Source organism: Brienomyrus brachyistius, chromosome 12 (genome assembly GCF_023856365.1).
Source record: "Brienomyrus brachyistius isolate T26 chromosome 12, BBRACH_0.4, whole genome shotgun sequence".
NCBI classification, from domain to species: Eukaryota; Metazoa; Chordata; class Actinopteri; order Osteoglossiformes; family Mormyridae; genus Brienomyrus; species Brienomyrus brachyistius.
In genome coordinates this window covers 20,271,835-20,288,498 of record NC_064544.1, presented here as the reverse complement: position 1 = coordinate 20,288,498, position 16,664 = coordinate 20,271,835, and the positions used below count along the sequence as shown (strand labels likewise).

Here is a 16,664-nt window from a genome sequence, read left to right as displayed (position 1 = left end):
AGGCTCTGCCACATCCCCCCGCCCGCCAGACTGGACTCTCAGCCAGCCAGGGGGGAAAACAGCTGGAAAGGCTGCTGGACCAGATGGCATCAGCCCTCATGTGGTGCCAGGTTCCAGAGCCCAGGAAGGGACATCCTGTACCACCAAACGACTACAGGCCCATAGCACTACCCTCTTACATAATGAAGGTCATGGAGAGGCTGGTCCTGTTATACCTCAGACCACTACTGCGCTCATCACAAGAGCCTCTGCAGTTTGCATACTAGCCCCATGTGGGTGTGGAGGATACAATAACATATCTGTTGCAGAAGTCATACTCCTTCCTGGACAGACCCATCACCACAGTTAACATCATGTTCTTTGACGTCACCAGCGCCTTCAATACCATCCAGCCCAGACTGCTCCTGGCGAAGCTGCAGGACATGCAGGTGGAGGCTCCTTTGGTCACATGGATCGGCGGCTCTCTGACAGGCAGGCAACAGTCTGTGATTCTTCAGGGCTGTGTGTCTGACCTTCTGATAAGTTACATCGCCCCCCCCCCCCCCCAGGGCACTGTGCTATCTCCCTTCAATTTTCACATCCTATACTGCAGACTGTAAGTACTGCACTGAGTCATGTCATCTGTAGGAATTTTCAGTGACAAGGGCAAGGTTGGGTGTGTGGAGAGTGGACAGGAGGAGAAATACAGGTACCTGGCTGACCATAATTAAGGACAATAAGCTGGAATGGTCCACCATCATTAGGATGCTACTGATGTTTTATCTGTCTGTTGTTGCGAGCACCATCTTCTCTGCTATGGTGTGCAGGGGAGCATCAAAGCAAAGGAAGCCAGCAGACTGAACACTGGGGAGGCCGAGTCTGCTGTTGGCCCCAAGCTTGTCTATCTATATATCTATGATGCCAGTCCATGGCAGGGTACACACACATACACACACACATGCACTAGCTATGGGCAATTCAGAGATGCCAATTTTCCTAAATGTTTTACCATTACAGGAAGAAACTTGAGTTCAGAAATTGGTTTGGCATTGATTCAGCTTCAGCCCAGAAGTACCACTGACACATGTACTTGTAGCTGACAAACTCACAGATTCAAAAGAATCTTGATAAACTTAAATCTTGTGTTTTATTTTGCTCGATATGAAATGACAGGGACAGTTACGTGATGAGAGATCCCTAGCATGCGCTCTTTACTTGCATCTCGTGAGCTGGATCCTGTTGGGATTTTGGGCAAACAGACAAAAAAATACATGGACATTGTCCTTTGAATGACTCCGCAATGCTTCTACGTGGTTTTATAAATCTTTGCTGGAGTTTCTTTTTCTTAAAATTCTGATCAGTGTTTGAGTGATACTGAATGGGTTAACTGTGCTTCAAATATGCTGATGTACTGCCACAGAATAAGTCAGACATCAGTAATCCCCTGCTCCTATTCCACAAGCCAAACCTCAATAATCTCAACAGCCCTTAGCATGTGGAAACAAACATGAGTACTTTACGTGTTACTAATAATAACCCACACTTATTGTTAGGTTAGTGAAATATTAACAAGGGTTTCACTTTTATTTAACTCAAGAGGAGACACATGCTTGACTGCACAGTTAAAAAGAGTATGATAATCACAGTAGACTTTACATTGTCAGATCTTTCCTTGCCTGTCAAATGCCTACAGGTTGTAATCTGTCCAGTGCTTTAGTTTGTACCATTCGCTTTTAATATTATCATACAGTGTTTTGGAGAACGGCAGCCCTAGTCACGGAAAAGTAGACGGCTAAGTCTTACACATATGGGATAGTCTGAAACTACTGATATTGAGACAACTCGTAAGGGTTAAAAACTTAAAGGGAAGAAAACCAGCTGAGTGATGTTGAGGTGGGGGAAGGTGGCTGTTGACACGTTTGTTGAACTTTTCTCAGAAATGAGAACTTTGCTCAGATACTGGTAAAGATTACCACCGCTTGAAGAGACTGTCAATAGCAGTAGAGGATTCTACATAAAGCTAAGAGGCACGTCTCAGAATGTGGAAGTCAAATGAAGACGCAGCTTGGAGGCCGGCCAGCAGCACTCGGCAGAGAATTCAAGACGCCTTTCTCTACTGCTCCGGTGATATGGCCGAGTTCCGGAAACTCATGGATGGTATGTGAGATAGTCGTTTTATATAAGCCCATAAAACCCAGAAAAGCCTGTAAAAAGGTACTTAGGACAGATTACATGAAACAAAAACAGGAAAAGTGGTTCCAAGTACATTTTAAATAGAATTTATTATTTTCACAAGATGATAGCAGTTAAGATTGCATAACAGTGCATGTCTCAGACTGCAGTATCTATCTATCTATCTATCTATCTATCTATCTATCTATCTATCTATCTATCTATCTATCTATCTATCTATCTATCTTAATAAAAATAAGAATAATAACAAAAAGATAATTGTGTTTTTCTAGTGACTGTAGGGAAATATAAAAAAAACGCCACTGACAACATTAACAACCAGTAAACTTGTATGAACATGACCATACAAGATAATTCAGAGTATACCTGCTCTCACAGTCTATTATTTTCCAGTCCTTTTCAGTCCTTTATTGTGATCAGCTTAGTCAATCCAAAACTCACCAAGGCCACATTTCCTGCTACTCTATGTCTGAAATGAATTTTGTCACATATGAGGTTTGCAAGTGTCAGTGATGAAAGACGGCAGAGGGTGTGAGACAGTTCCGACCAAATGTTGCTTCATGAGGCGTCTTTCTGGTGACTTTTGATTGCAGGAGGAGGTTTACAAGGTTCTAAAAGTGAGGCGAATGGAACATCACAAACAGTCAGTCTCGCTTTTGCGAAACAGAACAGCAAAATGTGGTCCAGGGCAGAGCTGCAATGCAATGAAATGTGGTTTTAAAGGCTGTTTTAAAAAATCTCGTGCAGTGGGCCAGCGGGCAGCTTAGCAGTTAAGAATGTTTCCTTCTAGCCCTGAGGCTCAGTTGCCTTGCAGGTGTCTTCTGAAGCAGCCTTGTAAATGGTATTTCAATAAAGTAACAACCTTTGTTATAAATGGATACTGTCACGCCCGGCTCGTGTGCCACGACCCCTGATTATCCACGTGTGCTTCCCCAATCAGGCCCAGCTGTTCCCTGTTATTTCGCCCTGTCTTGTCTACATCAGTCCACGTCTTGCCCTGTCCGATGTCCGTCATTGATGTTACTAACGTTGTGGTGCCCTGCCTGTAGCCGTCTTCCCTTTAATAAATTCACAGTTTTTCCTGTATTCTGCCTGTCTGCCTCGTCCTTCCCTGCCTCCTGCCCGCCAGCCTGCCCAGTCTTTACCCGCAAAACCATACAGATATAATGTAGTTTCTTGCACCTATAGACAAACATATCAGCTCCTGGCGTACACTGGTGAAAATGACACTCTTTGCTAAATGACATCCAATACAGAAAAAAATGTATTTATTAAAACTCCACAGCTCTTCATTGTGCCTGGGTCAGGATTGATCTACCTGATTGTCAGCAACCAAACGATATTACAACATTTTACAGTGATTCTTGCTGACAGATGTGTTTATCACCAAAAAAGGAAACACTGTTAATTTGGCATGTCAGTTTCTACATAAGGATAAATGTGCTCCTTCACCTCGACGTTCCTCAGAAAAGCCCTTTGCGATGCAGTTGGTGGAATGGAGTTTCCGCGGCATGGCGCAGGTCATCATGGTGGACAACCCCCTGAGTGGAGTTCTGGTTCTGGCCGCCCTGCTCATGGAGAGCCCCTGGCAGGCTGTGCTGGGGATTCTGGGCTTGCTGACATCCACCTTCACTGCCATCATCATCGGGCTGGACAGGTGCCAGGCGTCGTGCTGTGCTGACTTCTGCGCAGTAGCTAAACCCAAATCCCCGCCATAGCTGGCAGAGAGCGGCATGCTGACGCCCACAGCCCAGCCGCAGTAGCTCTCTGAATAGAGATTTCATTTTACCATATATGCCATGTTTCTGGAAACGCAAGGAGTGATATGACGGCTCAGTGGGTTTTCTACCTCCAGCCATGGGTGTTTAATTACTTCACATATACAAAATAAAAGGCATCTACACCTTTGTTGCACACAATTTAGTGGCCTCACTCGATTCATTTCAGCTCCCTTCATACAGCTGAAATTTATTTGAGTCTCATTTAATTTCATGTCATATAATTTGACAGGAAATTCATTCCATAACACATCACGGTAACACTTTACTTAAAGCAGTCATGCAAATCTGTTACGTTGAAGGAATCATCTGAGTTCCTTTATTTCTAATGGGAAAATTCGCTTTGACATATGAGTGCTTCGGATTACGAACACGTTTCCAGAATGAATTGCTCGCAATTCGATGTTTTACTGTATTTCACTCAGATTTTTAATATAATAGGCTTTATGGCAGTCTGTTTGCAAGTGCGCACTGTAAGTCAGAAGTTCCTATCCCAGAGACGGCCTATTGTCCCGTCCAGCCCGCCCTGCCTATCTGCTCCCTGCGTTTCCCTTGAGTGTGACTCTAAACTGGACAAGAGGGTCTAGCTGCAGACTCCTGTAGAGCAATCTGTATTTCCGGTGGAGCTCCACTCTACAGGCGTCTGCAGCTGGACTCTTCTCAAACTAGCTGTGCCTGCAGCTCGTTAGTCTTACATCTCGTTTCTGCCCTCCTGTTAACCGGCTATATCTGCCTTGCGTTTGATGTCTTGTTAGTCAAATAAATTAGCCCCAGTCTTGCGCATTACTGTTGGAACACAGCCTGCATTTGGGTCGTACGTTCTGACGACGTAACACCTGTAATATCAGTATATATTTTTAATGAGACTGATGGTAAGAGAGTCCAATTCAGTAGCCTGACGACATACAGTGACATGACTGCACATACACATGCAGGAAGCATGGGGGTGTTGAGTCAAACACTGGCACAGGCTTGCTTTGGCACCTACTAACGCAGGGGATCAGTAGCCATATGCTCAGGCCCACAAGCTACTGGGTATTTTTAACAATAGTAAAGATAGTAAGACTGTATGAATTTGTTTTTACTCAAACGGGCCAATCATGTAAAACTGAAAAAGTGCCTGATAAATATACCTGTAACTGGCATGTTAGAAAAATACGTTTTATACTTACTTATGCTACAGAACAAAAGAAGAAGCATGTGAGTTTTGCATGTTGTGTGACAAATCGGCATCCGGTCCAGGGTATCTTCCTGCACTGTGCCCTGAATTTCCTCTACAGGCACCAGACCTACTGCCACTCAGAATTGACTGTATGCTTGTTATATATTATCTGCTTCACTTGTATGTCGCCATGGACAAAAGCATCTACCAATTAAATGTAAATGCAGCTGAGAGTGAATGAATGAATGAACGGACTTTTTTTTAATTAATATCAGCTGAATAGTCTTGAAATTATTTCAACAGAGTAATAATTCTGGCATCCCCTCTCTGGGTGTCCATGTACTCTTGTGTCAGTACTGAGGTGACCAGGGGTCTCCATGGCTACAATGGGATGTTGGTGACACTCGTCATGGGAGTCTTCAGCTCCAGCGGGGACTGGCACTGGTGGCTGCTGGTGCCGGGGTGCCTGGCCGCAGCTACATGGTGAGTTACTCTAAGCGTACCTGCAGACAGACGGTGAACATTAATAACAAAAAGGTTTTCACATGAAAGTTGTTGCATGCATACATTGTTGATAAATGTATGTCTGGTTTTGTTATGTTTTCTTGATATTTGTCTTTGTTAAGATGAAGCTGTGCACCCTGGGTTACCCTCTGTGTGCAGAGGTGGAAACTTTAGGATCTGAATGTACAAATCCAGACCAAGACTTTGTTTCCACCAACCGGTTGAATATAGAGTCACATTCACAGAGTACTCAGCTGGTTGGCTGTAACAAAATCTTGGTCTGGATTTGTAGTTTCTGAACCTGAACATTCCACCCCTCTGTGTGTGTCCTGCCTCCAGCACATTCCTCCACAGTGGGCTTAGGCCCCTATTTGACCCCTGGGACCTGCCCGTCAGTGTGTTCCCCTTCAACACCGTCATCCTGCTCTACCTCTCCTGTACCGGCAGCACCAACCCCTATTTCCCTCACCACCCCGCCGACAGACCGGTGGCACCAGAGCATAGCAACAACACGCATCTCCAGGGTCTGCAGGTCAGAGAAGGGCAGAGGGCCAGAGGGGCTTCTGGGAAAGGGAGGGAGAGGTAGAAGTAAAGGTATATGCCAGCATGAAAGACAGAGGATGAAAGTGCCAGAGAAATGTGAACAGTGGCAAGAAGTGGCTTTGAGGACATGAGGGAGCCTTGAAAGGTCCAGGTTGAAAACGCTTCTGGTCCAGACTCAAGTGCAAAGAATGAAAAGCATTCAGGATGAGAGTTATTACCAAAGTTTATTGTAGAAGAACCTCACAAAATGTAAGATGGAACATTGTAAACATAAGGACTGGTACTGTATATTACTTTACCAAAACGGATTTCTGACCTTTGTTGTTTAAGGTATATAACTGCTCAAAGGTCAGGGGAAAGGAGACACCAGTCTTGAATGGGACACCCCCAAGTGAAAATAAGGATTACTTAATTGATTGATGACATCATCCTCAGTGTCCCACAGAAATGCATCAGTGACGCCCATGTCCCCCGCGACCCAGTAGGATAAGCGGTTTGGAAAATGGATGGATGGATGGATGTCGCCCATGTCGCTTGGCCGTGACACAGGACTAGGAGGGGGAGGTGCAAGGACTAGAAACAAGCTCAGTTAGCTGATAAGATGTCAGTTATTATGGAAATAATACCCAGGAAATTAGAATCTGGCGTGCAGGTGTGAATTAAATGGAGGAAACAATGCAGTCTCTCAAGGGCCAAATGCCAGCCGCCCCCACGAAGAAGAATCAGACTCAGGTCTCAGGCTGTTGGGGAACCTTCAGTCCCCCTGCTTGCATCCTTTATTATTTAATGGCCTCAGTCAGCATCCATTAGTGGGATATTCCTCTTCAGAAGCATGATGTGTGAATTGAGACAAAGAAACAACCTCCCCCATGCCAGGGTAGCTGCAGACTGCTCTCCCTCTGCTTTTCCTCACAAGGAGCTTCACCCATTCTCCTCTGTACCTGCATTACCCAATCAGATTGGCTTTGCCAAAGGTCACTGCTACAGTCACTCGCCATCTTTAGCTTATGATTCCATGTCTTTTCGTTACTACCATCATCACGCATCCCTCTCTATCGTTTGTATCTACTAAATGTGCCTCTGTTTCTCCTACTGTTATGCCGATCAAGGACGGGGAGCAAGGATCCAGACGTGCGTGCAGCCCAAGCCTTTAATGGGTGTCTGAGAACTGAGGTACAAGTAGGGCTAAGCAAACAGGAAGGTCGGTGATGGAGAGCAAGGGTTTGAAGCCAGGAGGTCTGTCCAACGAAGAGGCACACAACACGAGAACAAAGGGACTGGGGCACGAGAGGAGCCGGACTCGGCGGGGAAGGCGGTTCAGGTGCGGGAATGGGTCTGGGGAGAGGAAAGGAATAGGGAGCGGTAAGTACACAAGGCAGACGAGAAAGGGAGGAAGCAAAGGGAACACGGAGGACACGTAATCGCTCAGTAAGGCACATGGGAATGGCTCAGTACTTCGCGTGGTTTCTCTGGTGAGCCGTGCTTAAAACCGTCCCGTCATTAGTCTCATGCGAAACGCCCGGTCAGACCCGCCCATGGGTGGGGATTAGGCGGAGCCGTCGGCGGGCACCGTCGGTCGGGGTGTGACACCTACCTTCCTCATAATTTCAGTGTTTTATTAGATGATTGTATTTACAGTACTGTGCAAAAATATTGTGCAGTCAAAGGAAATGTTGTTTAAATGCTCTTCATGCTGGTGTAAAATGATGCTTTTATGCCTGTCAAAGTGTGTTAGCTTAGCCGTTTCCATACCTCTGCTAAAATCAAGTCATGTGAGCTAGGATTGTTCTGTTATTAATCCTGCTTAGAGCAGTTACATTTGAGAAATATTATGGGCTGTCACAGAGAAGATTTCATTTATCCTGGTTCAGTAGAAGCTGCTTCTGGGCATACTGATGGAGCATGTAGAAAATTGTGGTTACAAAATTGAAATAGGCGGGAGAAAATTGATAATAGAGGTGTTTAATATTTAATCGTGATCGAAGGGAACCTCACACAATAATCGACACCAACGTTCCGGCTAAGTCAGTCACAGCCCTCTCTTGCCCCCCAGTTCATTTCAGGCAGTCGCCCAAGGGAAATTTCCTCCTTTCCTTGAGACTTAGCTGAAATTATTATGGTTGCCAGGAATGATCAGGGGGCCCCAACCATTCCCCATGCATCCTACCAGATGGCCCTTATCATCACCTGTTACTACGGGTTGCTAGGGAAGCGGACCTCATATATTTGGCCGTATCTGTCACGATCAGGGAATACAGGTGGCGGCGATCGTGCCGGAAACAGGCAAGGGAAGCCAGGTACGGGGAATAATTAAGGAAACGAGGGTTAGGGAGCATCGGACAGGGATCGACAATGAATCCACAATGACGGACCAGGCAAACAGGTAAGACCAGAACTTAAATAAGACAAGACCAATCAAAATAAGCGAACCCAGATGGAGACGATCAGGGAATCACACGTGGGTAATCAGGGGCGTGGCACACACGAGGAGCGGACGAGCCGGGTATCACAGTATCAGATATTTCACACATGTTTTTCCACAAGATCATCTTGTCTTACAGATGGGTCAATTCTTGCAGTCAGGTTAATGCGCACAGAATTATAATTGTTGGTTACAATATTCTGTTTACTTTGCAAAATACCTACCTGTTGATTACAATGTAATTTTATAGCAGGGGTCACCAATCATCTTAAAGCAAAGAGCCCTTTTATCCTAAATGTCTGACTCATATTTTACAAAAAGTCACAATGGGTAGAGAAGGGGGTTTGTGTCAGGAATACAGAGTAAGGAGGACACTTGCCTAGATTCAGGACAGGGAAGCAGCTTAATTTGAACCAGGGCTACTCTCGATAGTCGCTGTGAGGTGGACACTAAGGGCTTGCCAAAATGGGCGATGTGCCTCAGTGATCGGGGGCTCGGTACTCGGTGGTGGGTGGGCAGGCAAAAGTCGAGCGATGTATGTCGGAGTTGGAGGGGGGCAGACTGGTCTCGGAATTTGGGGAAAATCACTTGAACTCGGGACACCGGAGTGCAAGATCCGACAAACTAAAATAGACTCCGGTGATTAGATCAGCTTGGAATCAGCTGAGAGACACGGGAGCACAAGAACTGGGAGAACTGGAAACACCCAGTGGAGAGGCACATAACCCATGCAGAGTCCATGTTTCAGGAAGGTAAGCCTGGGTGGAGTTTCCCCAGAGGCGTGATCTTTCTGACATCACTCGGGGGATCCCCAGCGCTGGTCCGTGACAGTTTGAGATACGGATTTTTAATGCGATATGGGTATATATGCATTTAAAACAAAAACAAAACTTCAAGTACCCAAAATAAAGAAAAGCATGAGAATGCGTAACAGCACAAAGGTAACTAATATTACAGAGTGAGTATCTGCCATGGCTTGGTTTGGGGAGTTTGCATGTTCTCCCTGTGTCCTAGTGGGGTTTCCTCCAGGAACTCTGGTTTCCCCCCACAGTCAAATAACAATTGGGATCATAATTGGGATTAACAAATTACCCCATAGGTGTGAATGGAATGTGAGTGTGTCCCACAATGGTTGGTGCCCCATCCTGGGTAGTTCTCTGTTTTGGGCCTGAAGCCTCCAGGTTAGACTCCAGACCCCCGTGACCCTGAATAGGATTTTTCAGAGGATTTTGTGATTAATAGCGCAGATGTGTTTGAGTGTTAAACGTGTTGAGCATGAAGGTGGCGGAAGCCGGTGCTGCCAGAGTGACAGTGCTTTTCTCTGTGTACCTTCCTCAGCTCCTGCAGGGGGTGGTGAGGGGGGTGGGCCAGATTTATGCCTGTGAGAAGCTCTGGTCCTCGCTGCTCATCCTTCTGGCTGTGTTCATCTGCTCCCCCCTGCTCTGCATCCATGCTTTGCTGGGCTCTGGGGCAGGACTGCTGGCAGGTGAGCGGACTGGGACTTAATAGGGGGTCAGCCTGGGTTTGGCGTGCATGGCTTATGGGTGACAGTGGGGGGGGCTTTTTGTGGTAATGGGGAAAACAGAATATAATAATAATAATTAGTGTTATTATTATTATGGCACATTTCGTACATGGAATGCAGCTCAAAGTACTTCACATATGGGATTAAAACAAAACCAATGAATAGTGGAACTTTATTAATTCACATGGGGAAATTCTCCTTGCCGTTTGCCCCATCTTGCTCTCCATGAAGTTTGGGGGTCACAGCGAAGGGCAGCCACCTTGCGGCGCCCAGGGAGCTCAGGGTCAAGGGCCCACGGATGTGCAGAGGCCAGACCACAGGCACAGAGGCTTAGAAGATAAAGAAACTATTTATCCTGTGGCCACCAGGTACAGATGACATGTATGGAGATGGAGGCTTCTTGTCCTGAGGGATCTCAGTTGGGTGCAAGGAACACGTGATACAGAAGGTCTCTCAGATCTGATTAAGAGTCAGGTTCTTCAGCTTACATACTGGTGCAATGCACTACACAGATCTCTTCCATCATTACAGGGCGTTACCAGTAAACTAAAACTATTTAAGTACAGAAAAAATTGCAGGAATGAGCTGCCTCAGGGTTCAAACAAAAGAGCCCATACCAAAAGCATTCCTCAGCACTTCCTGCCAGTCACATTAACGCACATGCAAGTGGAAGGGTATAGCCTATAGCTCAACCAATACACTTTTAGCATGTAATATTTATGCAGTTCAATGGGACCTTTTAATCTTAGCTACTATCTTTCTGTAGTTTTTGCTTGACAACATCAGGACAGGAGTGAACGAGTCATGCGTGGGAGGAGGGCAGAGCGATGGGTGTTACAGTACCGCTGTACGTCGGGCAGCTCTCAGATCAGGTCCGAGTGGTGAAAGTGTGGAAGAGGAAAGGGGACAGCTTACTGAAGTGCGAGGGGGCACTGCGAGGTAGGGGCTGATGTGGGGAATTATACTGTAGAAAAGTGATATGAGAAAGAGCCAGTGAGAAGCTCACCAGGGCTTTTAACACAAGCCAGCTGGGGTTCGGGATTGGAAGCCCCCCCTCCCCATCTGCTGATTATGGGGGTAGACGTTGGGGCGGCACGACGGACTCACACCTCCAGAGACCAGGGTTCGAGTCTCCGCCCCCTGGCTCCATGCGTGTGGAGTTTGCATGTTCTCCCCAGTCGTGGAGTTTCCTCTGCCTTTTCTGGTTTCCTCCCAAAGTCCAAAAACATGCCCATGTTAACTGGAGTTGCCACATATTCTGTAGGTACTGGATGCCGTGTGACGTCTTGTCCAGGGTTCCTCCCGACCTTGTGCCCATTGATTATGGGTTAGGCTTTGGACTGCTGCGACCCTGCATAGGTCAAGCGGGTACAGAAGATGGATGGATGACGTCAAGCCTTTTCATTACCTCAGAAAGGGAGCCATAAACTGAAAGCAAAGCATAAAGTGAAGTCAGATTGACAGGACGATTTGAAAGGGCTACATGAATTTCTATGGTGCTATATGCTTGCTAGGATGAGCAGACCTGTGGCCTTCCTGAACAAAATGGGATTTTAACTACCAGAGCAATAACCTGCACTCAGGGGCAGATGCCAGAGAGAACAAGCTCAGAGGATGCCAGGCCCACTGATGACTCACTGCCACAAGGTCATTCACCCTGGATCTTACAGGCCGGTTGCCTGGTGGCATGGGGTTGGATAGCCCCCACCGGCACATTCAAACAGAAGGCCAAGGCACAACTATGTAAGGAGAATGTTTGCCACAGGGTGTTCAAGGAGAGAGATAAGAGAATTATCATCTCATAAAACCGCTAGATATTTGAGGTTTAGAGTAATAAATAAGGAACACTGAGGCTACGGGAAGGTGACTAATTATAGACACACTTTTGGAGACTTGGACGCAGTACATACACACAGTCAGCTTATTCCGGGCCCCAGTTTGGCCACTAAACCAAGTAATGTTGCTGCTTGTCAGTATCATACAGATTCAGCTCTAATGAGTAATAATAAGTCACCGATCACTGACAGTCTCCAGTGTGACCTTTCTGGACTTTCTGGGCCGGTTGGCGTGGCCACTCAGGTTGACACTCCTGGATATGATTCAACCGTGGATGTGAGTAGCCCAGGCATCAACACTGAAACAAGAGGAAGTTGTCCTGCCTTAGTCTACAGTGGTGCTCTTGCCCTAACACGTCAGCTGACAACTGATGACGGTGACGACCCTGAGTCTTGTGTCTTGGGACTTGGAGAATACAAGAATTTTTAGGAATTTTACAAGGGATTTTGAGCAGACATGTTGGGGCGTGGTTCTGTAGCTATAACAATAGCCTTTATGAAGACAACCTTCATGAAAAGATCCATTAGAGTTGCAATGTTGATGTAGGTCATTGTCATTGCAGCACAAAAATGTACACAACCATTTGGAGAGTAATAAGAGGGTACCACTTTACAACAAGGCTCCCCTTTGCCACTTGCAAATGGTAGTAACTCATTAATAAAAAGAAAACAGTTACAACTTGTGTAAAATGATCTATTAATAATTTACAAAGTGTTACAACTTATTATCCAGATTATAAATACATGTAACTTTTTGACACACTTTTTAAAAAAGTTAAATAAAATTAAATCAGATAATACATAAAATAGTGTGGATCCAACATAAAACATAAGTAACTGGTAACACAAAAGGCTTTTTTCCTGCAGATATTAAGTTCCAAATAAGATGGAGTCTCGTCATTATGATAGAAGCGTTTCCATCCGTGCTGGGAGCTGATGAAATCACTGCACTAGTTACATGAAAGCTTGGGTGACTCAGACCATTTACATGAAAAATGACAATTGGTTCAGTGAGTCACAGTGGTTTTGACTAGTTCACATTCTGACCAGGGCAGAAAAAGCTCTCTATTGTTCATCGACTGGGACCACTGCATCACAGACATAACCATGTTGTAGGGGGATATGCTGCACAATACCACTAGGGACTTTGGTATTCAGTGAAATCAATGTACAAGGTGAGTAGTGATGCACTCAGGTTGCCAGGTGTGTTTAAAGGCCTGATCGTTTTAACAAGTCCCCGGAGCTCCAGTCGCCATGACCACACCATGTTTGAGACTGACCCGGGTTCTAGGTTACATGCAGTATAAATTGTTCAGACTTTGGCTCCCAAGTTTTGATGAGGTGATTCTTACAGCAATGGATGTCATACTAGTAAGACCTGGTGAAGCAGCATGAAAACATTTTTTTTGTTTTAATCCACTCCAAGACAAACAAGACTTAACACTTCTGCGGGCCCTTGAGCAGGGCCGTTAACCCCCAGCTCCCTGGGTGCCGCTATGGGTGGCTGCCCTTCACAGCCAGCTTACTCTCACCTACAGAGAGCAGGTTGGGGGAGGCGTAAAGAGAATTTCCCCACAGGGATCAATTATTATTATATTTAATGCAAGATATAAGATTGAAATACATATAAACAGGTTGGTCACCCACCTGACTTAGGGGTCACACAAGATCAGTTTATTGATGCCCTTAATTATTTTAGTGTTCTTAAGGCTTCCTGTATACCCCACAGGTTACATTTTACATACTCGCCGCAGCTTAAAATGCACTACTGCACATTTCCTGCATGTCAGAAACCTGAATGTGAAGAGCGTGCTTGGAGTTTTCTTTATTGTCCATCATCTTAATACCTTGTAAGAGGAGGTTAAGGATAGTATGGGCAATGCAACTGTTCCTCAGATGTTTGTTTTACTTTTTCTATGCTGATTTGGTAAGGAAAGTATTGCACAGATAACGCTAGAAATCTTTGTTGGGCACCATTCACCCCCGGGTGGATGTTTGTACTACCAAAAGAAAGCGGCATTCTCCTCAATTTTCACACTCCTTTAAAAAAGTATTTTAGCTGAGCCTGCTTATGCCAAACCACGGTACCCCATTCAGTACTTGCAGTTTTTTTAGTAGGACATGCACACCCATGTCCGGGCAAGAAAGCGCATGTTATGAAGCAAAACAGAACAACTAGTGAAAGGAGGCCATGAGATCAGATCCAAGGCATTCGCTGTGTGTCCTTTACTGTGGCTTTAGGGCCTTGCCAGGTGACCCAGCGAGCGCATTCTGGCTGAGAGCTAGAGACGCCGCCTCGCTGTAAGCCGTGAGGCTGTTTGAGGGCGGATGAACAGCCTCCGTTTTCACTACAGCAACCGGAAGTTCTTTTTCCCAACCACACCCCAGGGCTCTCAGTAGCAGTTCGCTGCACTTGGCTGTACGCCGGTCTTTCTGGCTTCAATGGGGCTCTGGGCTGCATGGCTGTTGGGGGGCTGTTCTTCACCTTCAATTGGAAGATCCACCTTCTGTCCATCACCAGCGGTGAGTGGGAGAACCCAGTCCTGTCGCATCTGTGCCCACGTCTCTCTGCTCCTTAAGCTGCCAAGGCAAGCTGCCTCACACCAGTTAAAGGCACTGATGTCAAAATATATTTGCAAATATATTTACAGCACCATCACTAAAAACATCTTAAGGTATTGGACATATGCAGAAAATCAGAAAATCCGCAACACAAAATAGTCATATTATTTGCACAATTTCTTTGTTCAATGCCATAAAAGACATAGAAAAACTGAAGTGAAAATGACAAAGACGTTATTTGCAAAATGGTTCTGCGAAATGAACTGAAAGCTCATTGTCATTTTGACTGGACAGAACTTAATTCACATTTTCCTGTAACACCCAGCTTTATCTGTACTCTCCTGTACTTTATCTCTACAGTAACGTGTCAGAATGAAATTGCAGAAAATAAAATCAGATAGTGTCACAGATTGTCTGTAGGTGGTACAAACAACAACAGCAAAGTGCAAGGAAGGCTGGCAAAGCAAGCAGTTGTATGTGAAGAGGGTGACCTTTCATATCACTCATTTCTCAGCTTTTCTCTCTTCATATGGAGATATTGCCCTGAGCAACCTTCTGGGAACCGTAAGTAAAGCACCAGGAATCTGAAATGAAGGTTTAATCTATGATTTTGTATATTAGAAATAATACCTTCCATTTCTATAGAACTGGCTACACTTGATTATCCAGATAGGGTTGTAGAACAGCAGAATAACACACCTTCTACTTCCCTTTTTAACTTGTTCTCCAACTCGCCCCAACACTTTTTGTAACAGGTGGGCCTCCCAGCTTGCAGTTGGGCGGCCACGCTCACAGTCTCACTAATGCTGCTGCTGACGGCCCACAATCTGTCCTCATACCGGATTCCCATTGGTCGCGTCATGTTTCCAGAGAAACACCAGCAGGCACAAGTCCACCAGGCTGGAGGAGACATGCATAGCACTGATGTGTAGTGGGCTATTCATGCTCAAACACGTACAATAATGGATATAGGGAACTTGATGACTGCATGGCAGTAGATTCCAGTTCTGGATATTAAAGCACCTCCAGAGGAACTATACACAGTTTTTGGTCGCGAAATACTGCCGAATCTCGTAGTACCACAACCCAGTTCCCTGCTACCCAAGGGTGCTATTAACACTAGTGTTTTAAAATTATAGACTGTCCCTGAATGGAGTTCCATTCTGAGAATGAGACTGGGAGAAGCATGTAAGGCTGGGATAGTCCCGTTGCCGTACAGTATTTTCCCACAGTAAATGTCGTGCGGTGTGGTTAACGTGCACAAGGTAGAGTAGGGCTGCTAGACGTACAGCACCGGAAATGTATTTTTACACACATTTCCTTAGTTCTTTTTCTCGAACTTCGGACATATATGTGAATTGTAAGCCGCATAGATTGTAAGTCAGGGACGATCAGCAGTGCACAGTTGACTATAACCTGGAACACAATATAGCATCATGTTAATTAATTCATATACAATTTCCACGGTCCTACTTGAAGAGCAGTGCTACATGAGTCTAGTGCATATGCGGACACGTGAAATTTAGACACTATTTAATTTGAGCTAAATTTCTTTTAATGACTTTCCATGTTGTGGGCAATGGAACCCGTGCCCCTTAAAACAGGGGTGATTCTGTTACAATCATATGTTATTTTGAAATGTACTAAATATGTAATGTATAAAATGGATGACATTCTATAAGATCACATGATTACATAAGCTGTGGAAAACATAGTACTCTGAAAAATTGTGGCTGTGTGTTTGTTACGGCAAAAATGTAATACATATATTATAAAGTGCAAAAACTGCAGCTGCACAGCCGTCTCCCTGTTACTTGTATTCCCACCCCCTCAAGAAATATTTCACCATGAGGAATTCCGGAGTAGGACCCTCCACCCCCCATTGCGAGGTTTGACTCCAAAGCCCACCTGTGTGGTTGGCCATCTACGTGACACATAACATCCCAGGTGTGATTCAACTGGAATTCTTGCTCATGCTTCCCAGCAAAGGGGCACTGACCTCCGACCTTCAGCTTGAGAGCTAACATGTCTCCAGGGGGCATTTCCACTGAGCCTGCTGGATTTACACGGAGGTCTGACCATCAGATGTTTGCTAACAAACACTGCCCCCAAACCTGGCTCAAGGGCTGGATCACAGCACCCCCCTTCAGATCATGGTATT

General features: G+C 45.5%; 1 protein-coding gene across 1 annotated transcript; it reads left to right on the top strand.

The window, feature by feature from the left end:
- The first annotated feature begins 1,683 nt into the window (after nt 1–1,683).
- Nucleotides 1,684–16,503, top strand: si:dkey-183c6.7 (urea transporter 1). Its single transcript, XM_048969868.1, has 8 exons — nt 1,684–2,136; nt 3,640–3,829; nt 5,467–5,595; nt 5,956–6,148; nt 9,920–10,067; nt 14,330–14,464; nt 15,018–15,067; nt 15,259–16,503. The coding sequence occupies exons 1-8, from the start codon at nt 2,019–2,021 to the stop codon at nt 15,433–15,435; spliced, it is 1,140 nt and encodes a 379-aa protein (XP_048825825.1). The 5' UTR covers nt 1,684–2,018; the 3' UTR covers nt 15,436–16,503.
- The last annotated feature ends 161 nt before the right edge of the window (nt 16,504–16,664 follow it).